This window comes from Aquila chrysaetos, chromosome 9, assembly GCF_900496995.4.
Source record: "Aquila chrysaetos chrysaetos chromosome 9, bAquChr1.4, whole genome shotgun sequence".
NCBI classification, from domain to species: domain Eukaryota; kingdom Metazoa; phylum Chordata; class Aves; order Accipitriformes; family Accipitridae; genus Aquila; species Aquila chrysaetos.
The window spans coordinates 43,410,839-43,438,419 of NC_044012.1; the positions used below are offsets into that span (position 1 = coordinate 43,410,839).

At 56.2% G+C, this 27,581-nt stretch overlaps 1 protein-coding gene across 3 annotated transcripts in view; it reads right to left on the bottom strand.

Annotated features, from left to right (window-relative positions):
* Positions 1 to 27,581, bottom strand: part of KSR2 (kinase suppressor of ras 2) — an 88,601-nt gene that overhangs the window by 58,393 nt on the left and 2,627 nt on the right. For all 3 annotated transcript variants that reach the window (XM_030026279.2, XM_030026276.2, XM_030026278.1), the window contains exons 2-4: positions 22,799 to 22,939; positions 21,771 to 21,921; positions 13,805 to 14,309 (exon numbers count right to left, since the gene is read on the bottom strand). In XM_030026279.2, coding sequence (XP_029882139.1) covers positions 13,805 to 14,309; positions 21,771 to 21,921; positions 22,799 to 22,939 — 797 coding nt within the window. The remainder of the gene's footprint in view (positions 1 to 13,804; positions 14,310 to 21,770; positions 21,922 to 22,798; positions 22,940 to 27,581) is intronic.

Sequence of the window (27,581 nt, forward strand, 5' to 3'; positions counted from 1 at the left end):
GTTCATCAGAAATGAAACGCTGCAGAGCAGGGAGGTACAAGACACCCACCCCTCACTGATCAGCCCATTTTTCCACCTGCCTTGCGCTGTGAACAGGACCAGCCATCACTTTGGTGGCTCAGATGGGCCCAAAGCAGCACACAAACCTGAAAGATTTGCAACGCAGACTGACACCGACAGCTTGCAGGGGCTGGGCTGCACGTTTTGGGCACTGCTAAGCCTTGCTGGCTCAGCTGCTCCCACCTCAGCCACCTTGCAATAGTGCAAGGTAGAGAGGAGCACCGTCTGCCCTGCCCCAAAACAGCTTCCGAGAAAGGCATCCCAGACCTTTTGGAGATTTGGAGGATTTGGGGCAGAGATCCCCTTCCGAGCATGGAGCGGGCAGTGCAACAGCTCACGGTCACGAGGGACCCTCCTGCGCTCCCAGCAACGCAGCTCACGAATGGCTGGAGATGGTTTTCTTGCAGGTGACACAGCATCGATGCACAAATGAATTACAGCCTTTAATTCAACCCGCTGCCTTCAGTTCCTGGTTATATTGTTAGAATTAGGCAAAAAACCAACGCGGGAGCAAAGAGGGAAGCAAGGGAATCGCAGCCCCTCTGCAGCAGCAGCAGCTGAGCCCCTTCTGCTGCAGCCCAGGAGGGAAACCCAGAGTATCTGGCCCCAAAACCAAACCAGAGCCGTGCAATGCCGAGCAGCGCCGTGCAACGCCGCGAGCCCCGTTGCGGTGAAAATCAGGAGCGTAAAAACCCATGCACCGCTCTCTCGCGAAACTTTCCTCTTTGCGTCCAGCAGCTGCTTCCCTGCAAACACCTTTACGCTTATTCGCAGGCACCGGGTCCTGCTCTGCTGCCATCGCTCCGGCACCATTGACCAGAGATGTAACCGAGCCCAGACACCCCCTCCTGCCCGCAGGAGAGCCATCCTCCCTGGGGCTGTGCATCTCCCACCGCCCCAGGGCCCCCAGCAACACCCAGGGGCATCTGGCCCTGCCAGTTGATAGGAAATGACCGGGCTGTGCTCGCCAGCCCGCTTTAGCAGAAGAAAATTAAACCGCCCTTTAATAAGCTAATTGTTTCCTCGCACAGGAAAAGCTGCTGCTGCCTTGAGGGTGGCTGTAATGACTTCTTTGGGTGACCGGGCTCGGGGATGGGGCAGATGATTGCCTCCAGCCAGGGTCAAGAGCAAAGCCCTCCTGGCTTGGAGCCCACGGGGGTCTGATGCACCGGTAGCCCCCCCCCGGCCGACATTTGCCATGCTGAGCCCTGCCAGGGGGATCCAAGCTGCCCCTGACTCTAAACCCCCAGTCCTTAAAGCAAATCTGCAAAGCACCAAGGCGAGGAGAAGCACGGTGGTCCCAGGAGCCAGTCCGACCCCTCCATCGCTGCCACTTGATCCCAACCCAACCCACCGGCACAACCACAGCGTCTCCGCCGAAGCCCCCGGTGCGGCTCCCCCAGCGCGGGCATGGCCCCAGCTCCCCGCTAGCTCAGCCCCGGCACCCGGCCCAAACCGCTTCCTGCAACACAGTGATTAGCCACTAATCTCATTTTTTTCCACCCATAAATCAGTTCCAGACCAAATATTTACCGCGAGCATCATTTCCTCGCCAAGCAGGGCTGGTGACAGCTCTCATTATTAGGAAGGATGAGTGATTTTGGACAGAGAGATATTTTTCTCTCTCTCTCTCTGTTTCTTCAGGAAAAAAAAAAAAAAATTAAAAAAAAATTAACACACACAAACACCATGATCCAACTGGGTGACCAGCGAGGTTTGGCTGCCTGTCTCGCCATGGCCTTGACTCCTTTCTCTGTCCCAAAGGAGGGGGAGCAAGGACCAAAGCCTGGAGAGGAGCGGGATGCTGCAGCAGGAGCATCCTCCCCCACGGCAAGTCCCCCACCGCAGGGGGCTCACAGGGACAGGGTACCCCGCTGCAAGTACCCCAACACTGGGAACAGCGGTGTCCCAGCTGTTAGGGACCCCCGAGGTGTCCCTGGGGGACTGAGAGCAAACCTGCACTTCCACCTCCCTGGGTGCTCCCCTAAGCTTTGAGTCCTGCTCAAACAGGCTGAGATGGCAGCTTGCCCTCCATGGGAAAGCAGCACCAGAGCAGGATGCGGCCACAGAGCCCATAGCACCCATGGGAAGCCCGGGAGGAGCTGAAGGGCCAGGGGAAGCATGTGGCTGGGTTGTAGAGGACACGGCTCTCCCCTTGCTGGCTTCCCTCTGTTTTTTTCCCCAACTGGCAGCGGGTGTCCCAGCACCGTGCATGGTTGGGTGGTGCACCCAGGGAGCAAACCTGCGGCCCATCCTCCAGGAAAGGCAATGGGGAGGAAGGTAGAAACAGCAAATAACGCAAAATCCGTAGGAGGACAAGTCCTGCAAACGGCAGAGGGCACAAACAACGAGCTGCAAAGACATCCCAAGAGGCGATGCGGTTCCTCTGCTTCTCTGCAATCTCCTCTCAGCTGCTCCAAAGCGGCCCCAAGGCCACAACCACCAATTTGGGGACAAGGCACCCAGGGTGCCAGCAGGGCACGGAGCAAACCCCTCCCTGCCGTGCAAACCAAGCCCTGTTTGGGGCTGCTTGTGCAAAAAGAGGGTCAAATGCCAGCCTTGCTGCATGGGCTTCGGTGCAGGATGAGGCTGGCCATGGGCACCACATAAGGGACTTACTGCCATGGTGGGGGGTCACAGCCTACTCCTCGCCAACCTCCTACATCTGCCTGTTTGCACTGCAGCATCCCAGAGTGAAACTGGGATGGTTCCCCTTGGCCTTACACCGGCGGCACTCCCCCAGACCAGCACGGCAATAACCGTCCCAGTGGGGAGCATCTCCTCGCCCATCAGGGCGCCCTCTCCAGGGACTTTGCAGAGGGCTCCGAGGGAGGCATTTTGGGCAATACTCTTTTATAGAATCATTGAATCATTTAGGCTGGAAAAGACCCTTAAGATCATCAAGTCCAACCGTTCAGACCCCCCCGTGCTCCTGCACCACCCGTGCTCATCTCAGCCCACAGAAGGAGCAGGACATGGATGATACACCAGAGCCCCCTCCCCATAACCTACTGCTGGGACACTTGGTAACGCTCAGAAAACTTCAGGCTCCTAGAGACCTGGGAGGGGACATGCTTTGATCGGTGACTGTGCCAGCCCAGCACAGGATGCGGCCACCACCCTTTGGGAGACACGCACCTGGGGCTGCACTAACCCAGCCCCGCTGCAAAAACTCTTCCTCCTCCGGAGCACTAAGCCACTCTTAAATTAGGTTTTTTCCACTCCAGGGGCGAAAGGTCTCTTGCTTTTCAGGTGGTAAGCGGAGATAAGGGTGTAAATCCCCGGGCAGAGGAGGCTATACCTCCTAACCACCACCAGCCTCAACTTCCAATATCCAGGAGAGGTTTTGCCCGTCTCTGGCAAACGTTTCGATTTTCCTCTCATTTACCCAAGCCAGCATCACATGAGGCAGGGAAAAAACACGTGCTGGAAACACATTGTGCTCCTCCCGGCTTAAAACCCCCAGCACAGCCCAGAGTCCCTGTCCCAGCTGGGCATCACCCCCCCAAACCCAGCAAGGACAGCAGAAGTGAAAAAGGGGATATTTTTTTAAAAAAACAAGGAAGACCATCAACTTAATTCAATTTTCCATAGGGATAAAGCCCCAACACAGCAGCAGACACCCCCCCTCCTGGAGGGGGTTGGCCCAGGCTGGACCTCGTTGCTGGGAATCTCAGCCAAACGAGTCCCAGCCGGATCGGGAGGAACCAGCAAAGTCCAGTGCAGGATGCAAGCTGATGAACTCTGGAAGAGGGGGGGTTGGCAGCACTAATCCCCCCGTTAAGCACCATTTCAGACCTCTCCAGAAGCTGGCGAGTTCTCAGCTGCTTGGCTGGGGGGGGGCAGGAAGGCAAGCACTCCCCCCTAAAACAACCCAGTGATTATACAGAAACGCCGATGGAGAAGCAAACGTGGCAGAAGAGAAAGCGCAGCACAGCTTTGCAAAGCCACAGGGCTGCAGAAGGGGCTATTTAGATGGTGGCGATACCTCCCAGCCCCCAGGAAGGTCCATTTTCCTCCAGTCACAGCTGGACAACTACCGAAATGAAAGTCCAGCCTGTGCCGGGGGAGGCAGCGAAGCACCGGCCGGAGGGAGCGGGGAGCTAGTTATACACCAGTTATTTTTTATTTTGGCTTTAAAGGGGTTGTGGGGAGCAAAGAGGACCACATGCACTCTATCTCTAGGCTTGAAGCTCCCCAAAATCTAGGGGACACCCTGGGGTGACTAAGGCAAGCCCCTGTCACCCCCAGGGATGGCAGGAAAAGTGTCACCGCAGGGACAAGGGCTCATTTCCCACCAGATTCAGAGCAGATCCCCAAATCTGACCATCTCGACTATTTTTTTTGCCACTCCGGGAGCCTGAGGTCCCCTCTCCGCACTCATCCCAGCCCTGTCCCTGCTGCAGGAGGCTGCAAAGCCAGGCAGACCCTGGGGCTCCGCAAGCACCAAGCACCCCTCGCTGCAGGGGTGCCGGGCTCCCCGTTGGCACGATGGGGCCAGACCCTGTCCCACACAGCCCTCAGCTCCCCAGACCTTTTCCGAGGTCACTGGTTCTCAGCTGTTCCCACATTGAGAACCCCATGGCTGCTCCTGGACCTGCAGACCCTCCCCAGCATCCCGTCAGCCTGCTCTGTTCCATTACCTCTCACCATCCCCTAACCCTCTGCATGGCCCAAAACCCCCTCATTTTTATCCTTGCCTTCCCTGTGCATCTCTCGGCAGGGACACCAGACACAGCACTCCCCACCCAAGCCCCCCGAAACCAGAGTTTGGAGGAGCATCAGGGATCCTTTCTGCTGCAGTCTGACACAGATGCATGGGAAAGTCAGCGCCGCTCGCTGGGAGCGATTCCACGCACAGATAGGTAAATGCCAACTATTAGGGATGTAATTTCATGCAAGAATTTGCTAAATATATGATGATGGTTTTCAAAAAAAGAAAAAAAAAAACCAAACCAGCTAGTTTGAAGCACTTAATGCAAATCCCTTTAGGTGTCAATCCAGCCTGAATGGCTCATCCCCGCCTGCTCTGTGGAATCAGTCAAATGCTTATCACCAGCTTTGGAAAAAAAATAGACGGTTTCAACAGGCAGCGAAAAACACGAGCAGACACCCAGGACAAAGGGCTCGTCACTCCCTTCAGCCCCAGCGAGGCTCTACATGCATCGAAGCCCGGCGGGAGGGCAGGGATTGACAGGGGCTTACGGCGCGAGCCGGGATGCGGGGATGGTATGGATGCTATAGGGTCCGTGACAGAAAGGTACCCGGTGAGGACGCGCGGATCTTCGCCATGCAAAAGCACGAAGCAGCTGGGATGTCCCCAGGTGATTCACAGGCTGGAAGAGCAGGATGTGCCGGGAAAGCGAGCGCTCGCCAGCAGAATTTGGAACATGAGGATGGGCACAGGGGGACCTATATGTTACGGGGAGCGGAGATGCAACGGCCGTAGGGCTGTCAGCTCCACGATGCTCCCAGCGTACTGCTCTGCCCAGGGCTATGGCTGACCCACGGCCATCCTGAAGAGCATCCCAAAGGGGACTCACCAACTGGTCCCCTACGCCCCGGCGGCGTTCGCTTCTCCACGCCCGCTGCTTATATAAAAGATGGAAATCAGGTAAATAACTATCTGCTCTGCAGGCATTTGTTCTCACTTGCCCCTATTATTGTAATTAAAAAAATTAAAAGCGGTTTAAATTTAAAATTTAGCCGAAACAGGTGAGTTGACCCTGCAGCTGTCGGCACCAGACTATGTTTTATTCACCACTTTGCTCCTCTCCAGCACACTCCAATTTCAACGCAAGCGTTTCTTTTAAAAGAAGGGATATAGGGTGAAAAAAAATCCTCTCATTGGTATTTCACTTAGCTCTCTCAAAGGATTAAAGATCGCTGCTGCCTGGCCTGAGGTGCACAGCCTCGGTCAGGATTCAGCCCAGAAGATTTATGGCCTTTTGACTGGCTTAATTGCACAATATTCTGTATTAAATCAGAAGAAGGAGAAGGTAAAGCGCTTCCCCCCGCACTTCGGCAGCCTGCGAGACTCTGCCTGTCCGCACCAGGCAGTCGCCTCTGGCCCGAGCAAGCAGCATCCATGTGCAATGACAAAAAAAGGAGTAAACCCCACACATTTATTTTAATGCAAGAAGAGCTGCCAGTTCTGCTCTCTTCTTGTTGGGTTCCTGTGTCGGCACATGGCTGGCAAAACCCAACTCCTTTTTTCAGGGATTCCCAAAAAATCCACAAAAATCCAGGCGACTTCCCTGGCCCAGCAGCGTGAGCATCCCCAAACCAACAGGCTTGTGGAGTTTGGACCAAAACTGCCAGGTTGAAACCATCACAGCCAGAAAAGGAGGCACCAGGTCACCTTTCACGCATGAGAATAAACGCAGCATCCATGCCCGGTGTCGTCGCGCATCCCTCCCCATGCAGCAAGGACAGCACCGACTGCTTTAGCATTTCAGGGTTCAAGGCAAACACACAAGTAAAGCCAGTGGATTATTTGAACCTGCCTGAACAGAAGAAATTTCTTCATTATACACCCAGAGTTGAACAAGGTCTATGCAATACTAGCTTGATATTAAAAAAAAAAAAAAAAAAAAAGAATATCTACCAGATGTTACATTTATCCTCATTACTGTAAGAGGCAACAAACGCCTCCTCCTCCGGCCAGTGGAGAAGCAGGTTCTTCATATCAAAGCCTCGACAGTTAAATATTTATCCAAGTGCCTGTCCCCGCTTCCCTGGATGGCTGAGTTTTAAGGTTCAAGTCTTACTGATCTATTATTCTCTTTTCGTAGCACAAAGCGTAACTTTTTATTACAGCTGCAAATTATAAAGCAGGGAAACTCTTTGAAGGGGCTCGAGCCAAACAGGTTTTTTTCCCCTCCTGGGACTCATGCGCCAACGAGACGGTGCTGCAGGAGGGTAGCAGGAGCGACGCTCGGAGCAGAGGCAGGCTGCTGTGTGGAAGGAGCTCGAGGAGCTAATTGCCAGGATCCTGAAGCAGGTCCTGTTTCTCATTAAACCCCTTCTGTTTTCTTAATTTCCACCATTACGTTTCTTTGAGGGACACACAAGGGCGGTGGTAGATGAGCTGTGGCCAACCAACGATGGTGAGGTTGAGTGTCCTTTTGCTGGGGCCACTTCCACACCAGTTCAGCCCTGGTGTGTTCCTCGTTTGCACCCAGATGAGTGGGTTTCTCCATCCCCAGACAACACAACCTCAGCCAGACGGGCCAGATCTGGGCATTTTTTTTTCCCCCCACCAAATCACAGACTCATAGAATAGTTTGGGTTGGAAGGGACCTTTAAAGGTCACCTAGTCCAACCCCTCTTGCAATGAGCAGGGACATCTTCAACTAGATCAGGTTGCTCAGAGCCCCGTCCAACCTGACCTTGAATGTTTCCAGGGATGGGGCATCTACCACCGCTCTGGGCAACCTGCTCCAGTGCTTTACCACCCTCATCGTAAAAAAATTTCTTCCTTGTATCTACTCTGAATCTCCCCTCTTTTAGTTTAAAACCATTACCCCTTGTCCTATTGCAGCAGGCCCTACTAAAAAGTCTGTCCCCATCTTTCTTCTAAGCCCCCTTTAAGTACTGGAGGCCGCAATAAGGTGTCCCCGGAGCCTTCTCTTCTCCAGGCTGAACAGCCCCAACTCTCTCAGCCTGTCCTCAAAGGAGAGGAAGGAGTGGGCTGAAGACCACAGAGCTCTCCATCAGTATAAGATCCCATTTCCCAACCACCATCATCTCCATGCTTGCAAAACTCAACTAAGAAAAGGGACGCGATCAACTCAGGCTCTTGCTTACACCACTTGCATTAACATGAGAAGAGAAACGCCTGCATGGACCAGGGACCCGTGCACACACCTGGACCCATTTTGGGAGGCAATTCTCAAAAAATTACTCCACTGGAGGGAAAAGCATGGACTGCCCATGGCTGGAAAGCCCTGAGGTGTAGGTTCATTGCACTAACTACAGCTCTGCAAACCTTTCATCTCAGAAGAGACACCGGGCAATTTTTCTCTGTGGTTTGCTTGCATGCTGCCTCTAGATCTGAGGTTGCTGATGCATGGTGGGCTTGGGCAGCGCTTTAATTGAAAGAGAAAAGTCAGAGCAGTCTCATGGCTTTTTGGGAAGCCTGCTCGCCCTGCCTTCTTGGTTTTCATTTCATTATTGCCAAGGAAGCCACCAGAGCGCTTGGCCAACCCACCACCTGCTTGGGCGCTGGGCTGGCCACAGCAGCGGCTCAGTGGGGGCTTGCAGGATGGTGTTCAAATGCACTCACCAACCTCTTAGACCACAAAGAAGAGGACAGAGTTGCTGCTTTGTGTCTTTCCTGCATAGCTACAGCTGGAAGAGAGAGCTGAAAAGAGCTCAAGCGTGTCTTCCTGGTTGTATCATGACCAGCAGAGGTCAATCCATCTCCTGGTCACCACCCTGGGACGTTGCCCACAGCACCTGCCCTTGCTGTATCCTCCCCTCCCGCGAGGACAGTGTGGAGGCAGCGCATCAGGCAACGATGCCAGCAGCAGAAGAGCTCTGCCACCTCTCAACCCCCTGCCCCAAGATGTTAAACCTTATCTAAATTCATAATCACGCTCTCCGCTTTCAAAGTGGCGAAAGGAGGCTCAACTTCTCATTAAAGGACACGGTGAAAAGTTTCTCCTCCAAGCATGTTAAAAGCTCCTGCTCCTCTTGATGGAATACCACAGCAGTAATTAACATTAATGACATACCTAAGGAGAACCGCAGCCCAGAGCAGTGGGATAATTGCAGCAGAGAGCCAGTTTGTTACGGAGGCTACCCATCACTGTCAAGACGCAGTGTGCAGACCATACTTTGAGAGAGCTGGAGACAATCCAGGACCTGTGCAAAACTCCACAGCCCTGACTCACCATCAAAGGCACCGAGATTAATCAGAAAGATTATTTGGAAACACAGAGAGAGATGCTGCTCATTTTGCTCTCCAAATTTCCTCACTTCAATGCTCTCCCCCTTGCAGAAGTACCAGGTAGGTCTCTACATTTTCGGACATCATACAGGATGAATAACACAATGCTAAAGGTGCTGCATATGGATTATTTGCACATGTCGGTAGTGTCCTGCTGCATCCACCTGCTCTGCAAACATCAATCTCTTGCTCACCCCCCGACGCCAAGAGCCCACCTGCCTTTCCAAGCCTGGAAAATGTCAGACACACACCAGGCACAAGAGCTATCTCGATGCCGCTCTATCAAATCCAGCCCACGCAGAATATCAAATAATTGATCTACACGGTAGAAGTGTTGATTAGAATTGATACAAGGGAAAACATCATTATCATAAAGGTCGCAGAGCAGCAGAATAAATGACCTATCACTCAGTAGCATTTAAGACCAGCTTAGATGATTAACTCTGAGGGACAGTCTAACCCACAGGCTGCTCGGTGTGGTGGGGACGGTGAAGACCTCTGGTCCCAGGTTTCTGCAAGTCTATGACTCGGTCTTTCACCTCTCTGCCTAGATGCCCCAAGTAGGATCCTACACTAGACTTGGCCAAGTGCCACAGGAGATAGCCCGTTCTCAGGGGTTTCTCTGTTACGTGGGATGGAGAAAAAGACCCACAACACAGAAAGCATCGAGTTAGAGTTGGTTCAGAGTTGGAAATAATACAAGGGAAAAGGAAAAGAAGTAAATGGATATGTGCTCTATCACCAGATCAGATGTGAACTTCACATCTGACTTCATCCATCCAGGATATCCTTGTCCTGATTTTGAAAACCAGCACCAAAAAACAACCTCAGCGTCACTGAGGCTAACGGCAAGGAAGTCAACCATCGTTAGACTTTGAATAAACAGGCTTTTTCACCGGAACACCTAACCCTATCTGCATCCACGCCTTGAATGCAATTGCAACGACACAGGATAAGGAGACTTTGTTGAAAACTTACCCAAAATAAATCTGCCTTGAGCTGGAGGAGCCTCCTCCCAGCCCAAACCTGACCTAGGTACACCACAAAAACTGCATGTCCTCTCCAGCAGCTGCTTCACGTTAGCCCTCAGGAAAGTTCAGCATTTCCTCCGGGGCTCAGCTCTGTCAGGTCACACTGCTTTAATAATCACTGTCGATACGGTCTGATCCTCCCTCCTCAGCTGCTGGCTGGAGGCTATTCTTTGAAGGCCATGGAGTTCATGAATTTGGCCAGACACCAGCATGACAAAAGGAACCACAACTGGGAAGCGGATAAGGTCTTGGGCTCACCTCCCCTTCACATGGGTCTGAGGGTGAAGACAACGCAACCACCGCTTTGGGGCAGGATAGCCTAGGGCAGATCTTGCCTCCAGACAGCTATTTTATACACATCCTTCCAAGGATTAACACACACTCTTGAGCTCACTCTTAACTAGCCTGACTTTTGTTCCCCAACTAATGTATTTTTAAGACCTTCAATTCAGAGTTTGGGTTTTTTTCCTGACTTCTTGCTGATGAATAATCATTAACTATCCATGAAAGATTTAAATGGCCCGTGGAATTCATGAGGTATTAAATGGGCATTATATTATCAACCACTCTAAATGTTTTGTTTCCGTTTCAAGACCATTCATGAGATGTTTATGGATTGTGGATTTATGGAAGCCAGGGGATCTTTTTAGGAGTAATGTTCCGTACCCCAGAGTTACGGTCAACAGCTGGAGGCTCCGTGCAGGAAAATCTGAGGCTGTAAGCTCAAAAAACTTAACCCCTGCTTCAGAAGGTCTCAGCATACAAAAGCGATGGATTAAACCCTAGAAATAAGCTCTGAAACACAAAAAGCAAGCAAACTTACGAGCTGTCATCAAGAGTCAAGTTGTACATGGTGACCTTGCTCCAGAGAGGACCCGGTCGCTGCTGAAGCTCTCCCAGGTATATGGTGCGGTTTACTTTTGTGCCTACACTGAGATGGAAAAATCTGTGGGGGCAGCCCTGCAGCACCCCGACAGCTTCCCTCCATCGATACTGAGCACAGCTCACAGGGAGAGATCTTTTTCCTTTTACCAAGGGCATCCCTGGCTCCCCAGAGCCCATTTTACCCCATCCTGAGATGGGGCATGCCAGGCGAGGAGATAAATCAGTCTGAAGGACACCAGCCTCCTCCTTGGGAGGGTTTTAGATGGGTCCCACCAGAAAGTGGTCTGTAAAGAGGCAGTACGGGGGTAAATCTAGACCCAAAATCACCCCAGGAGATCCCACCCAGCACTTGGGGTCCCCAGCAGTGTTCCCAAACTATCAACTCTCCAGGTCTAGCACCTCCTTCCATGCTGGGACACGATCTGGGGAACAGAAAGCCACAATCCAAAGCAAACGAAGGCCCCCCCGGCACAGCTAAAACCAGAAGGGGTTGATCAGAGCAGGCTTGAAATTATTTTTCAGGGATGAGTTCCATTTCATGTTTGAGGTCAGGAGGAAACGTCCCTCCTGCAGGGAGCACAGAGGACTTGGACACTGCAGAAGTTATGACACTAAAAAAACCAGCCCTACAACACATGTGCATTGCATGGACACGGCCATAAAATAAAAATTAGCTGATAACAGCCTCAAAAAGCCACTTTTTCTCTGTGCCAGGCAAAACATTAGCCACCGCAACCAGGCTAATAAACAGCTAAAACTTCAGCATGCCTCTGCTAGAGAAAAGGGGAAAAAAGAAGCAGCTGCCTCTTTAATGCACTAATTACTATCCCGAAACACTAATGGGATTAGCAAGCAGGATTTAGTGGTTGCCTCCTGAAAAACATTAAAAGCCATTAGAGAAAATTAACCTCCCCGGTTCTCCGAGCAGCTTTTGGGAGCCTGGGTCCTTCCACATCAACATGATGAACCCCCGGTAGGATGCTAGCACAATGGAGCCCTTTTAATATTGGCTCTCTCTTTCTTCTATTAATTCACTAACCATGGATTCAAGTTTTGCCCAGCACTGCTGGGCAGAGTTTGTCCAGAGATGCTGGACAAACTGGACGTGGTCGGGCAGGGACCGAAGGAAAGCAGTGAGCAATGAAGGAAGAGGGGACGTGACTGTGTTCACGCAAACCCTATTTACGATTTCCTTCTCCACAACCTTCCCTGCTCTTTCCCCTTGCAGGAAAGTCGAGGCATCCCGTCCCTGGCTGGCTCGGGGCATCACCGGCCAAAGGGTTTGCTGCAGTAAGGTCCAGACACCCGCGTCCAAACCTTCGTCCCAGATCCGTGTCAGGGTGACCCGGGGTGTGGGGTGACCACGGTGAGGATCAAACAGCTTGGGGGAACCAAAGGCAGGTTTTGCCCTCGGTGAGACCCTCTGCGTTAGCTGAGGATAGAGCTTGGATCAGATGCTGAAATGCAAATAAAAGTACAAGAGGAGACAGGCTGCTTGCTCAGGCTTTGCTCCTGCAAACGTGGTGATGCTCGCTGGGGACAGACCAAAGTAAATACGACTTTCTGGTGCCTAAGTACGAAGGGGAGGGTGGCCTTACGGGAGGCATCATCCAGCTGAAATAAATTAATTTCCAAAAGCTAAAAGCCTTTAGAGACCAAAAGCTCCCAGCCCAGGGGAGAAGGACAACCGCTCTCAGTTCGTGCAACGACCGGAGCCCCGCGGCTGCCGCAGCCTTGGGGACGCGACGGGGAAACAAATGACACCGTCACGCTGCGGCCACCGATACATCTGCACCCCAAACCCCCTCCGGTCTCTCCCTGCCCGAAGAGGGGGACACCAGGGTCTGGCAGCCAGGAGCCCCCAGCGGATTTTAACCCTTCACGTGTCCCAGCCGGAGCTGCCCGAGCATCACTGCTGCCTCCTGGGCCATGCTGGGGTACCCTGGACTTTCCCCTGCTCCCACCACATCCCTTGGGGGACTCTGCCCAGGCTTCTGGCATGGCTTTTTTTTCTAAGAACCCCAAATTTGTGGGCAAACAGGGCAGTTTGTCCTGCGGCTCTTGTTTTGGGAGGCTAGCAGGGACCAGGCGTGCTCCATCCCCGTGCATCCTCAGGGAGAGGACATGATGCCCCAAGGTGGCCACCGGTCCCCTCTGCCACCCCACACCGAGGCAGCAGAAGGGCTTTCTGAGCACGGCCGCCAAAAGGGCCTGAAGGAGATGGAGAGGGAAAGTGTTGGTGCTGGGGAGCCCTTTCCCTGCACAGCAGCAGCCTCTGCCGGCACCGGAGCCGCAGAGCAAGAGGAGCGAGAAGGAGCCGTGGCACGGCCAGAGCCTGAGGGCCCTTCTGCAAACACCATCAGGGATGGAAAAGATGCTGGGGAGGTCTCTAGAATATAAAGTGTTATATCTATAAGGTTTTATATATCCTTAATATCCACCTTTCAGCTGAAAGATGATTCTTCCTATCATGCTCTTGTGTGCCTTCGCACCCACACACAGCTCTTCAGCCGGGTAGCGCATCCTCGTGCCGCGGCTGCAAAATCCCACCACCAGACCCACCCGTGCCACGCTCCGGCACGCAGGGGCTTTGCTGAGCAGCAGCCCTGGAACCCCTCGGTGTTCCCCATCCACCCCACGCTCCCAAAATGAGGTCCCAGGGGAACAAAGTAGACACCGTCCTAGCAGCACCTCCGCTGCCCGCTAGAGCTGCAAAGGGCTTTTCTACCTCAAAGCTCAAAAAAAAAAAAAAAAGAAAAAGAAAAAAAAAGAAGACACCACACCCCGACATTTAGGGACCAAAGCACTTTTCCAAAGGAGCTGGGATGGGGTTCATCACCCCACTGTGCGCCGGCACCCCGGGGCACCCACTTACTTGGGGGTGTGAGCCTCGTCCACGCGATGCCCCAGCTGGAACTCGTGGGACTTGCTCCGGTGCAGGGCGGTGAAGCCGGGGATGAGATGGATCAGTTTTCGCGACGATGGCGGGGGCGTCCCGGGGGGCTTCAGTTTATTCCTCCGTCGTACCGGCGGCGTGCCCGGCGGCGTCATGGTGGTCACGATGTTGGGGGTACGCGGAGGGGTGTGAGCGGCGTGTCGCTGGCGCGGGGAGGGCGGCAAGGAACGGTGGCCGGACTCCACGGGTGGGCACAGCCCCGGGTGACCCTCCACGGTCAGTCGGTCCACGTGGGTGTACATGGGTCCGTGGGGCGAGCCCGCGTGGCAGTGATGCTGCCCGCACTTGGGTTGGACCTTGGGGCTCTGCGAGAGGTGCGTCCTGCCCCACTGTCCCGGCTCCGGCTGGCACCCGGGGCTGTTCTCCTTCCCCGGCTCCGTCGTGGGCCACTGGATGGTCCAATCCTGCTTGGAGAGGCTGCCGCCTGCGACAGAGCACACAGACACGGCCATGCGGCGCGGCAGAAGCCGCACGGTCCCCACCCCGGCACCGCAGCCCCTCGCCTCCGAAACGCCGGCAAGAAGCTTCTCCGCGTGAGGCACGTGCGAAAGCCGAGCAAGCGCTTCGCGAGGGTTAGAGAGGCGCTTTGCCCACGTGTTTCCCCACCTGCTGAGCACCCGCCGTGGGCGTGCGTCCCCCACCAGCTTCCCCCACCACCCCAAAACGTAGCATGGGGATGGGACACCCCTCACCCGGCCGTGGCTGATGCCCCCGTCTCGCCCCTGCAAATCCATCCCCCCACACCACGCCACCCAGTTGTGCCATTTGCATAAAGGAGGGGGATTGTAATTAAGCGGGGCTCCTCTCCGCTTCTAATTATTCATCTCCACCGGCGCAGAGATGAGCAAAGGGCTGTCGGCAGCAACTTCAGAGCGCCAAAGCGATGGACCCAATTGAAGATCCCTTCGCCGACTCCTTTTGATCGCCTCCGCTAAGAAAACTAACATAAAACCGTAATCTCTTTATTTTAAAAACCTTCCTTCCCCATCCCCTTTTTGATTATTAATTGCCTGGCCTCTTCTCTCCCCAGCCTTTTCAAGGGGAACATTTTATTTCAAGCTCCAGAGGAAAAGTAAAGGAGGAAAAGGCTTTGGAAATGAAAGCTTTAGGACTGGATTGAAAAAAAGCTCCTGGGGAAAAGGGGGATGAGGAGTTGAGTTTGCTTGAATCGCAATCCCAAAGCAGAAAATAAAAATAAAAAAAATAAGCAATAAAGCAGGTCCTATCCAGCTGCTTTTAGAGTGGCTTCTCCAGCTGCTACAAAAAGCCCTTCAACCCAGCAAGAAGCTCATAAAAAAGTTAACGCCCTTCCTTATATTTTAATTAATTACAGAAAAAAAAATCCTGCTGTAGGAAAGGCTCGCCTCTGCCTGGATAGAGCCACCAGGACGGAGGTGCACTTCCAAAGCCACCACGGGCACCCACCCGAGCCCCCTCCTCGCCAAAACAGCCCAGCCCAAGTGGGGACACGGCAGGTGACAAGTTGGAACGTGTCACACCCCCCCCGAAACTCCGCTCTGCGCAGGGTCGTATCACCTCCAGCAAGACCACCCTGCCTGCAGGCACCTGCGCCCACATACCAGCAAACTGGGTGCTCATCCCAGTGCCACGTAGCTGGGCTGTCCCCTTGTCCCCAAGGCCACCCCAGCTGGTGGCACCCGGCTTCACGCACAGCCCGGGGCTGGGGAAGGCGCAGCCGTGGCCGCGCGTGGGAATAGGTGAGGGAGGACACAACGCCGTGGATTAAATCCTCCCGCAAACCATCGACCCCTCCGGTTAATTAACCCGCACCCAAGGATTTGCAAATCGGCATGCACGTATGCAAATCAAGGTGCTCCCCCATTGGTTGCTTTGCACGCATAGATTTACATAACTCAAAACTGCCCGGATGCTGCGGGCCCGGCAGCATCCCCGTGCTCCCACCCCCAGCAGTAATTAGCAGCAGTTAACGAAGGAGAGCCAAGGCCGCTTCCCGCCACCCCAAGCTCAGCTGTGGCGTCGTGGCCACCACGTCCCCCCCCTCACTGCTGTCCCCTTCGACGCTCGGCTGTGTCACAGCACAACCGAGGCACTCGAGAGCAAAAATAACTCAGTATGGGGCTGGTGGGTGCGTCAGGGCTAAAAATACCCCGGATAAGCTGGGGAAATGTGTTTTCAACACACGGTTGCTTACAGGCACGCTGCAGGTAGCGGGCACTCCGCTTGATGAGATACACTTAAACCAAGAACGCACTTGAAAGGAAAAAAATAACGAAAAAAAAAATCCCCAAGCTGTTCTTTCTGCAAAGCGTGTTAAACACTTTCGGATTTTGCTCCCTCCCAGGGCTCCCCCGGGCCTTACCGCTCTGCCAGAGCCGATTCCCAGCTGGAAAAGCAAGGGAAGAGCTGGCACAGAAGCAAACTCCCCTTGGCCCACTTTTCCCCAAGCTCTGCCTGCCTCGACAGTGCTGCAAGGCTGCCTGTTCGCTCATAAAAGCCGATTTGTTTTGTTTAGATAGTGAATATTAATTGCATATTGAAATGAGCATCAGCTACAGCCGCCCTCCGATCCCTCGGGCCGCCTCTCCCCTCCCAGTTGCCACCAAACCCCGGCCACCAGCACAAAGGGAGAGGTGCTCCCCTTGGCCAAATTTGGCTTTGTTAATTCCCTCGGTGCTGCCATCGCCTCCCCGCTTAGCCCAGCCTCCTTCACTCCACCGTACTTAATTAGGGAAGAAGCTGTTTCTGAACCACTCCATTAAAATCAACAGGAAAACAAACTCCTGGGAGAAGGCAGAGAGGAGCGCCCGCCGCCGGGATGCAGCTCATAGATTGCAGAGAGATGACAAAATGTCATCAGAAAAGCTGTTTTCCCCCTGTTCCGAAAGGCAAATAGCAAGTTTTGCTTTCATTCCCTAAAACAAAACACTGGGAATAATTTGCTACCCCTTAGGGAGCTGGGGACAGCGGGTCCCGTCCAAAGGAGGAGCCGTACCCAAAGCAGCCCTGCACCCCGACTGCTCCTCAGGCGACGCTGCAATCCCTCTTTCCTTCCCCAAAGACAGCATCCAGATGACCAAAGGGAGACGTGCATAAAACCGGAGCAAGACCTCAGCTTGCTTTACAGCCAGGGAAACCCCCACGGCTGCAGCCGCCTCTCCCGACGCCAGCATCCCAGCGATCGCACCCTCGCCGTGGGGCAAAATAAACCCCAGCATCACCCAGCCCTTCAGCCCCATCGCGCGCTGGGGGGATGGCTCTGCAGGCACGGGGACACCGGTCACCAGGAGGGACCGACTCCGCAAACCTTTACGCCATGGCCGGTGCAGCTTTCAAATCTGGCCCAAATGAGGATGCTCACTGCTGGGTTGGTTTTTTTGTTTGTTTGGTTTAGGTTTTTTTGTTTTGTTTTGTTGCTCATCACTCTGCCTGCCCTGCACTGTCCCCAAGCCACCCGCAGCCCTCCCAGGACCAGGCCGACTCATAAATATTCAGCTCCGGATCATTTTTTCCCCGTAGGACAGCTAATAACCTCCACGCATAACTCACTAGTCACACACCATCAACTCCTCAATCCGCAGCGGCCCCTCTCAGCTCTTACTTAATATTAAATTAATCCCACTTCGAGTTCAAAACTGATGCCTTGGCTGCTAATAAAATACCGCTGCCAAGTGTAAGGTTTTGCAGCTGAGAAAAATCCAATACAGGCTTGTTAACACAATAAAGCAGGGGTTTAATATAGGGTTGCCACTAGATTTGATAAATATAACATGCTTTTGGTTTTTAAGATGCTCTGGGGCTTTCCCTGCTGCTGGAGCTGCCCCCAGGATGTTCAGTTTGGGAAGGGGCTCCTTCCCCACCATCAAACCCCATTCTGGCAAAATTCGTCGCCATTTAAGCCATGAAACAGCATCCTGCTTCCTCCCCGCCTCCTCCCCAGCCCCCATGCCCAGGCAGAATTGGCCTGGGAAATTAAATGTCTCTAATTAACGACTCAATAAATAAAGATTGATGGAAAAGGTTAATACTGTACCTCATTCCTGCTTTATTAATACTAATCTTGGCTTCTAGAAATCGACCACTACCGCACTCGCAAAGAAATTACATGATGTTTTAAAGAGGCAGCAACTTGTTCATTAATTATATTTTCAGACTAGGACCGTCTCTTGCTTTGCAAGAAGATAAAATGCAGATAAAAAGCCACGGTCATTGCAGCGTGGTACATCTGGGGTTCCTTCTGGAAGGGCTGCGATAACCCAACGGACCCGAGACCCCAGCACTGCATTCCAAGAGAGCATCGCTGCCATCCCGGGATGCTTTCCAACCCCCCCCCCCCTCACCCCCCACCCAGCCGGCTCCTCGGGGCCATCCAAACCTCCCAGGCACCCGGCTGGTGGGGTCCAGCCAAGCATAACACGGCTCCCGGGGCTTGCAAGGGTCAAGGCAACACATCTAGCAGGTAATTTCAAGAACCCTCGACGGAGGGTTAGTGGTGCGCCAGATGGAGCCCCAGGGGACACGGGGACACCGAGGGGACGTACGCTTGCCAGGTTCTGTGTGAGCCAGGACAGCTCTCGAAGCTGGCGTAGACCTTCCTGGCCCAAGCCTGCAGACAGGGCAAGGTTGGTGGCCAGTCACCAAGACGTGGAGCCAGCCAGCAGCTCAGCATCTGCTGAAATGCGGCTGAGGGGTGGATGGATGGACGGACAGACACAAGCAGACAGCATTGCCTTAGCGCACCCCAGATGGGAGAGCTACAGCCCCATCGCTGCTCGGTCCCAGCTGCCCCCAACAGCACAGGGGGACATCGCCAACGTACCAGAAACACTCTTCTGCCAATTCCCCATCCCCACAGCCCACCAAAACGCGCCGCCTGGACCACGGTGCACCTCGGACCCATCCCTGAGCAGCCAGATGGGATGATCTGCTCCCACCACCCTGACCCAGCCAGAGGTACGACTGCTCTCATCTCCTCACCCGCAGAAGAGGGGCAGGGGCTGTGCTCCCCCTCTCCTGGGGGCAAAAAGCACGGGGACTGCTGAGACGGGGCCATTTGGCCAGGCAAACGCTCTGCCAGGCAGGGAAAAACCGGCGCAGAGACAGGGGACATGCAGCTGTGCCGAGTGGGATACAAGGAAACCAATGCCAACCCAGGCAGAGGTTTCTGCACCCAAATCCTCTAGAAATTCAGGGAGATTTGGTCTCCTCTGCTGCCAGGGAACTCCCGCATCCCTCAGGGCTGGCAGGGGCTCTGCGGTGCCCCAAGCTGCCTGTCCCCTCGGCTCGTGCCATCCATCAGACGATGTGCCCGGGAGTTTCTCCAGCACTGTGCGTGCACGGTGCCGGCACGGCAGGGACCCACACCGACCGGCAACGCCAGGGACCGTTGCACTGCAGAGCCCAAGTCTCCGGCCCCAGCAGAGCAGGAACGACTGCTGCAGCATCTCTGCAATGCCAGAGGGACGAAACAGCAGCCCTCGCCGCTCAGCCCAGCCCGCAGCCCCCCCGGGAGCTCCTCGATGATGGATGGAGTTAAATGGAGCGCTGGGGAAGGCAAACACGCACGGCGCCTGGATAGCGGCGAACTCCCTCCTGCAGGGACCCAATGGGCCACCAAGCCACGTCCTGCTGGGAAGGCTGGCAGCCCCATCAGCTGCCCCATTAAAAAGCAAATCGAGCAGCTAGCATCCTACAGCCCCCCAGTACCCCCCCATCTCTGCCAGCCAGAAACCACTGGAAGGGCAGAAGATGTTTTAGCATCTTCACTGCAGCTGCCGAGCCAAAGGTTCATGTATATTTTCCAAAGCACGGGTCACACCAGGGCACGGGGGAATTCCCTTGACTGAGCGAGCAGAGGGGCAGTGGGGGGGATGCAGGGATGGGCTGAGCCAGCACGGCGAGTAAAGCAATATTTGTTTGCAACGAGCTTTAAAAGTCAAAGGTGTTTAAACAAAGAGCAGGCTGAGAGCCTTCCCCAGACTCTGAGGAAGGCATCGATGCCCTTCCTCAAATAGCGGAGAGACTTAGTGAAAATGCCAAAGGGAAGGAGGGCAGGAGCACAGGTGGGAGCCGGATTTAGGGAGTTAAAGAGCGTGGGGACTCATGCTCTGCGGGAAATGTCAGGCTGGGTTCAGCCATCCCCACCTCATTGCTCCAACACAGCGGTGGAAGCGGTTGCTGCACCAGCCCGGTGACAGCGTGCGGTGGCAGGAGCCCTCTGCCACCATCCGCCAGCACCGGCTGGCACCACCATGCCACGCAGTGCCGCGCCACGCGGGAAGCCCAGAGAAACCGCCGTAACCATGGCGGGTGGATGTGGCCGAGACCCCTCCAGGACAGCGGGGTGGGACCCCCTCCCTGGGATATATCGTGCCAAGCAACAGTAATGCAGGGACACTGCCGGTCCCTGAAAGCTGATTCTTGGTGAAACCTTGTCACGCACCCTCCTCACTGCCAGCCCTGTCCCCTCCTGTCCCCAGGGGCTGCTCTGAACCCGCAAAGCCCAGCCGAAAACCCAGCAGGGCTCACCCTCCATCCCCCCAGCCCCTGGGATGCAGCTACATCGGAGGAGACCCTCAAGAAGGGATGAGGGCCAGGCAGAGGGGTCTGGGGTCCCCAAACCCCAGGGTCTGGCAGGACCGGGGTCCTCCTACAGAAGGGTCCTGCCAGGCCACGAGTCCCAGCAGGGACCGCAGCTAAACCAGCCCACTACCATCATCCCAGTCTAGGGCCAGGAAGGGAGCCCTTGAAAAGGGGATGGCAGCGTGGGGAGGATTTAGACTATGAAATGGGGTCTCAGCATTCCTCCCCCAGCTGCTCCAGAAGGAGACATCCCCCCAACCTTGCTGCTGCCCACAGGCACCCCGCAGGCAGCACTCCCCAGCACCGATTCGGTGCTGCCATCCACAGGGAAGAGCCATGCCAGTCCCTATCGCACATGGGGAGGCGAGGGTGAGCCTCTCCTTGGTGGGGGGGGGGGGGGGAATACTGGTAGAGAAGAGCCCCCCCAGTTCACTGCCAGGCCAGACGCTGTCAACAGCAGCCCTGGAAAAGGAGCCTTTGGTCCCAAGACGGCGTCATCCAGCAAGGCTCGGCTGGCTTGGGAGAGGATGCCAGGAGAGCCGGATCCTGCACAGCCACCCGCTGCATCGCTCGCCCCTTCCCCAAGGAAACCCAGCCCTGGCTGCAGCCCCCAGCCCCGTTCACAAGTCTGCCAGCCCGGAGAAAGCCAGAACAGCTCTCGCTTCGTGCAGCCGCCTCTGCAGCACGGAGCTCTGCTGCCACCGCCCGGGGACCCGCCAGCCCAGCACCCCCACCCCAGCACCCACATCCCCAGGGGCCCTGCCGTGGGGAGGCACCCATACAGACCCCCCCCCCAATCCACCCACCCCCGGGGGAAGGGGAAGCAAGGCTTGTGCATGCCTTGGGAAGGGGCTTCGGGCATGGAGGGGGGTGGGCTTTGCTCTGTAGCCAGTTGGGAAGCGATGCTGAGTGACTGGAGCTTGCTGAGTTTCAGCGTTTTTGTTTTTTCTTTTTTTTTTTCCTGAGTCTGCTGGCTGTGCTCCTGCAAGTACGACGGGTTGGGGGGACCCCCGTAAGAAATGCTGCGCCCTCCTCGGGCAAAGCCTTCCTGCAGAGAACTAACAACTCATCACTTCCTAGAGAGGCGAGCCCTCCATGAGCTCCCGAGTCACAGGGACACACCAGAGCAAAGATGTCCCCTGTGGGCAGCGGGTACCCGGCCATCCCCCAGCGATACAGGAGCTCTGCAACCCACGGAGAAAGCCCTGCAAACGCCTCTGATGCATTAAAGCCACACTCCCGGTGTCACCGCAATGGGACGGTGCCACTCACCCCGACTGGCTCGAGGGGACCCGGCCAGCGGGTACAAGGGTGCCCGACTCACCGGACTTGTGGACGGTGCGGAGGCAGGAGAGGGAGGCGTTCAGGCGGGCACACTCCTCGCTGTTGGCTCCAAACTTCTCCACGGTCGCACAGACCTGGTCGTCGGTCATGTCCAGCAGCTCCTCCAGGCTCAGCTGCCCAGGGGCGATTTCCTGACAGGGAGGAACAGGGCAGGAGTGAGGAAGGAGGAATAAACCATCCTGGAGCATCCTCTAAACCAGCACATCAAGGCACACGGATGAGAAGCCATTTCTTCTTGCTGTCCCATTTGGGTCACAGACCCAAAAACATTCATTTTCCATCTCAATCCACATGAAAACCCAGAGGGCAAGGCTCGAGCCTCAGCTTTATCTCAAGTTTTTGCACAGTCTCAGGTATATCCAGACCTAGTTCAACACCGGGACATCTGGGGGCACCATGAAAACCTGCCCCGAGCACTCGCAGGGACTGGCAGCTTCAGTACAGGCTTTCCTCTTTCCCGGGGGGGCTGTTACAGGATCACCTGTGGGTGCCACCCCCTCACTGCACTCGTAGCCTGCAGGAGCTCAGGATGTGGGAAAAGGATGCTGTGACCTGCTTTGGCACCACCGTGCTGTGACAGGGACATGGGGACCCCCGCTGAGGGGGGGGGGGGGCAGCACCCATGAGGTCTCCCTGGCACCCATGCCCTTCAGTGGGAACAGCAATGGGGTGTCCTCACTGGTGGGTGGAAGGAGAGCTGGGGGGTGGCCCTGGACAGCACGTCCCACCATGGACTTGTAGCACCTTTCCATGCAGTAAAACAACCTGGTTCCTCCGCTCTGGTCTCCCACTCCGCTCCCCAGCACCAGCACTGTCCCCTCCAGCCCACCCCAGGGCCCAAACGCACAGCTCCAAGCCAGCCTCCATCTCAGAAAAAAAACCACCCCCTCACCTAGTTTTGCTCAAGGATCCCAGAAACCCCTGGGAAAAACGCTACTGGCGAGGTTTGGCACCCAAACCCACAGCGGAGCCCTTCCCGCTCCGGTGCGGCTGACGCCTTGCCCTTACCTCCATCACCTCCTTGCGGATGTTGACGATGCGGAACCAGTGCAGGAGCTGGGGGAAGCCCTCCAGCTTGGCATTGCGCTCCTGCAAGGCCACCTTCCTCTTGCAGGACAGCTGCCGGCTGAAGTACTTGACCAGCTTGCTCTGGAAAAGATGACAAAAGCCCCGTTGGACCCCCTGCCATGACCCCCCCAACCCACCCCACGGCAGGAGGGGGACACGGGAGGGGGTGACCGCAGGCAGATTGGGCTCTGCCCTCCCTCTGCCCCATCCCCAGGGCACACGCAGCCCCTCCCGCCCTCAAAACACCCCCCCGTTACCTGGTGCCAAGCTTCTGCAGCCAAGGACCCCTTTGACATCAAGCTGGGTGTCCAAGGGGGGGCATTTCCCTCCCCCAAAAAGCCCCTTCTTGCCTCCTTTATCCCCAGCCCAGCGTGCTTCAGCGCTGGGGTCTTGCTCGGGGGACAGACAGCCCTTGCCACCCTGGCACCCCGCAGCGGCTGGATGAGGAGGGGGGACGCAAAAGCATTGCTCCTGCCTCGCACTAACAGGAATACCACCCCCTCCCAGCACCCAAAGGACACGCTCCCCTCTCTTATACCCAGGCTCGGTGCAAAGGGACCCCCCCAAGCATCCCCCAGTGCCGAGGCTGGGACGTCGGTGTTTGCTCCTTATTCCCCCCACCCATCCCACATCTGCCCCAGCTGTCCTTCATCCCATCGCTCCTCATCACACAACTGGAGCCATCGACCCTTCTTTGCTCGGCCATAGCCCCATCCCTCTGCCAACCATCGTCCCCCCCAAAACCCTCCCACCACGAGGCCAAAGACGTCGCGTTAGCAACCGCAGCCTGACAGCTCCCAAAATAAAGACTCTGAGCGACTGGCCTCCTTTCTTCAGAAATATAGAGCAGAGCCCAGCTCGCTGGAAACCTGCTGGGATTTCCTGCTCCTGCTTTTCCAGCTGGGTGATTCCCCACCGCCGGCAGCACTAGATGGTGCTGTGCCCCTACCCGCCGCCGGCTCCCGCGCACCCCAAAAATAGATGAGATGAAAAATATGCGATGGTTTGGAATAGAGAGATGAGGGGAGAAACCCCATCGCAGCATCGTGGCTTCCTCATCTCTCCTGGTGGTACCCAGCGGTGATGGCCACGGGGCTTGGCGTGACAAGATGTATGTGAGCAGAGAGGGGAAAATCAGCCCCCCTGCGCCCACTCATCGTGGTTGGGGTGAGCTGGGTGCACCCAGAAAGGTGCAAAATAAGCAAAACCAGCCCTCTCTTTGCTGCCTGGGGGGGGGACCAGGCAGCACAGGCGCGGGAGAGGCTGGTGGTCCCCATCCTCTTGCAAACAGGGAGGCCCCACCGCGACATCCCACTAGCATCACCACCGGCATCACCCGAGCGGGTCACAGCTCTGCCAGGAGCTGGACACCCCAACCAGGCAGCTTCTCCCAACCCAGCCAACAGCCACGGAGGTTAATTACCGAAAATTAATACCCAAACTAGAGCCGGGGCTAGAGAAGCAAATGGCCGGGGAGGTCACAGGGAGCCCCGCGGGGCTGGCTGGGCTCGGCAGCACCCTGACCAGCTGCCAGGTCTGCTTTTTAACAAAAGCCACTCTCCTAACGCAGACCATTGACGGGTTTCAGGGTCAGTGCCAATCGCACATCCTAAAGGCACCCCAGGCCCTCAGAGGGGAAACAGCAGCAGGCACACAGAAGCAGCTCCTGCCACCCAGAAAATACTCTTGCAGACACACAACTACAGCAAAACACCAGCAAAAACCCTCCTAAAAAACTCACCTCCATCCCCACCAGCCTGCTCTTCATCCATTCCTCTGCACCCCCCCGCCAGGCTGAGAGCCCAGAGGGAACTAAAGGGGATGCCTGAGCCGCTCCATTGCTAAAATCGGGGTCCTGGAACAGGGGCAGAGCTGGGGACTGGGCAGCCCACCACCACCATGCAGAGACATACTGGGAGCTGGGAACAGGGCAAAGATGGGGGAAGTGGAGGGAGGCACTTTAATTTCCAGGCTCCAGGTGGGGGCAATTCAACCCACCCAGCCCTTGAGAGACCAGAGGGGCCCTCGTTAGCACAAATGAGGATCCAGATGGGACACCCCGTGCCCCAGGTGTGGGCTGATGCTCTGGCCCACGGGTCTGCTCAAGGTGGTGGAAAACAAGCCCAGCAGAACTCTGCAAAGTCCAAAAGCACTTGTTTTGCTGAGAGCTTCACTAACAGGGCTGGAAAGGGAAGCGATTGAGACAGCCCCATGCCGCGGGGAAAGCCCCATCCCACGGCTGCGGAGATGCTCTCGCTCACCCTGAGCCGCTGCTCAGCCCTCCCTGCACGGGATGGAGATTTTGCAAATGTGCTAAATGCTGCTCTGCTGCAAAGGTCAGATCCTGCTTTGTGTTCCTGCTGTGGCACAACCCCCCTCAGCTCTTCCATGCCTCAGTTTACCCAGCTGGAAAAGGGCAGGGGGACACCCTGGGGTGCACAGAGGGGGGCATATACCTTCTTCTGGGGCTGGGACTCGGTTTTCGCACCCTTTCAAGCGCCTCTCCAACCCTTCCAGCACCGCGAGGGGCTGAGGGAGGGTACGATGCTCTGACAAAAGGGGGTAAAGCCACAAGCAGCCCCTTCCCCTTGGCCACGGCGAGGGGCCAGCAGCTCCTGGGTCCCCCCCACCTCCTCCCCGAGGCAGAGACCTTCCGCTGAAAAAACAAGACGCCGGCAGATCCCTGCTGCCCCACGGGGATGGGTGCAGGCAGAGGAGGGATGTCCCCACTCCACGTGGCTCCCCTGGGACCTTGGGTGACCCCAGCGAGGCGAGGGGCCGGGGTCACCCAGGGCTGGAGCCCCCTCCACCCCCATGCAAACCCTGCCCCCTTCTCTCCCCTCCGCACCCCGACGGGGATTTCCAGCCTCCTCCCGTCACCCCGAGCAGGATTTCCCCTTGGCAGGCGCTCGCCCCGAAACCCGGCGTGGCGGCAAGCGGCTGCTCCCGCCCGAGCGAGCACCGGGAGAGAAGCAGCCGGTCTCCAAGGAGCGGGAGGGTGGCTGCATTCCCCCCCCCGCTCCCCGGCACAGCACCCTGCGCCCGTCCTGACGTCAGCCGGGCTGGAGACGGCACCGAGTCCTGCCTGGAGACCGGGGAGAGGCGGCGGAAAATCCACCTGCGGGAGCACGAGGTGAAAGTTAATTAACCTCGCACAGGCAGGCCACGCGCTGCCAACGCCGGCGCCCGGTGAGCCGTCGAGAGGGAAGCCAGCGCCTGCCGGGATGCCTGTCCCGCTCGGCACGGAGGGATCGGCACATGCCCGTGCCGGATGCCTTCGTGCCGCGGAGAGGTTGCTCTGTGCCTCCAAATATTCCTGGCACGGCGGCGGGCCGCAGAGGATGCTTTCCCACGGCGCGTAGCCGCAACCGGAGCGATTCTTCCCCGACTCCTACCAAGGGGCTTGTTATTTCGGAGACACCTGGAGCACCCTCGGGCTGGGGAATACCTTGCCACAGTTATATTTTCCCTCTCAGGTCTCTTTCCAAGCCCTGCTAGGCTCACGTGCCATCTCTGGCTCTGCACAGCATTTATTTCAAGCACTGCTAAATGGTCCCCAGGGCTCTTTCTGGGCATACAGGGGCCAAAATGGCTCAACCCAGCAGCCTGGCTCTCGGGGAGAATACAGCCCAGGGATAAGTGTGCTGTGCTCACCCACGGTATTAGACACCAGAGAATCCACACGCTCAGGCAGTGAATATCCCAGCGCTGGGGCAGCGTCTCCTTTGACCGCAGCCCATGCAAGTTTGGAAGCGGCCACAGCTCTTCCCTGGCTGCCTCTTCCCATCCTCATCCACGTGTTTGTGCAGCAGCCCAAAGCGGCCCGGGAGGGTTCCCCCTTCCCGGCGGGAGCATGGCAGCCCAGGGAGCGGGAACCACTGATCCCGGGGTTATCCTTGGAGCCACTCGCCGGTTTCTGGGAGCCCTGACCCATGCTTTGAAACCAGCTGGAGTAACCCCAGCACAGAGAGCAAGGCACCGCACGACATTCGGAAAAATCACCCAGCGCTGAGCAACTTTTCCTTCTCGCTTTTACCCTGTGCTGCCCCCAGTCCTCCGGCAAACTGGCAGGTAGCAGCACCCCTCTTCCGTATTTACACCCTGAAACCCAAATTTAGAGTTGCAAAGCCTGACTGCCATGCTCAGATGAGGAATAAAGCCCCACTGTCCTGGCAGGCCTAACGGGGGCGGCCGCTCAGCTCCCACCCTCCTGCTCTGATGACGCTCAGCCCCCGATCTGCTGCCCCCCCGTAGGAAGCAAACCAGCCCCGACTCCCACCCCAGACGGTGTCGGTCGGCATTTCGGTCCCAGCCGCTGCCTTGTTTTCTGCTGGAGCCTGTCCCGAGGTGCAAACAAGACCTAAAAGTGTTCCAGCCCTGAGGGCTCCCACTGAAGCCGGGCTGCAGCCAGTGGTACCCATCCCAAAGGAAGGATGCTGCATGGCGGGATGCTGTTACCAGCTCCCCACACAATCACAGCACACGAAGGACGGGGACTCGCATGTAGCTTAGGGTGGTTTAAAAATAAAAGAACGGAAAAACTTCTATAAGCCTGGCAAAATAAGGGTTTAGCATGAGGATTAACCAAAAAAAAATGCGGATTCACCCATTTTCTTCCAGGCTCGCGCCAACGCGAGGGCCGTGCAAAGTCTCCCCGGGGCGCTCGGGGTGAGATGCCCTCCCAGCTCGCCCGTCCCCAGCCGCTGTCCCCGTTGTCGTGCCG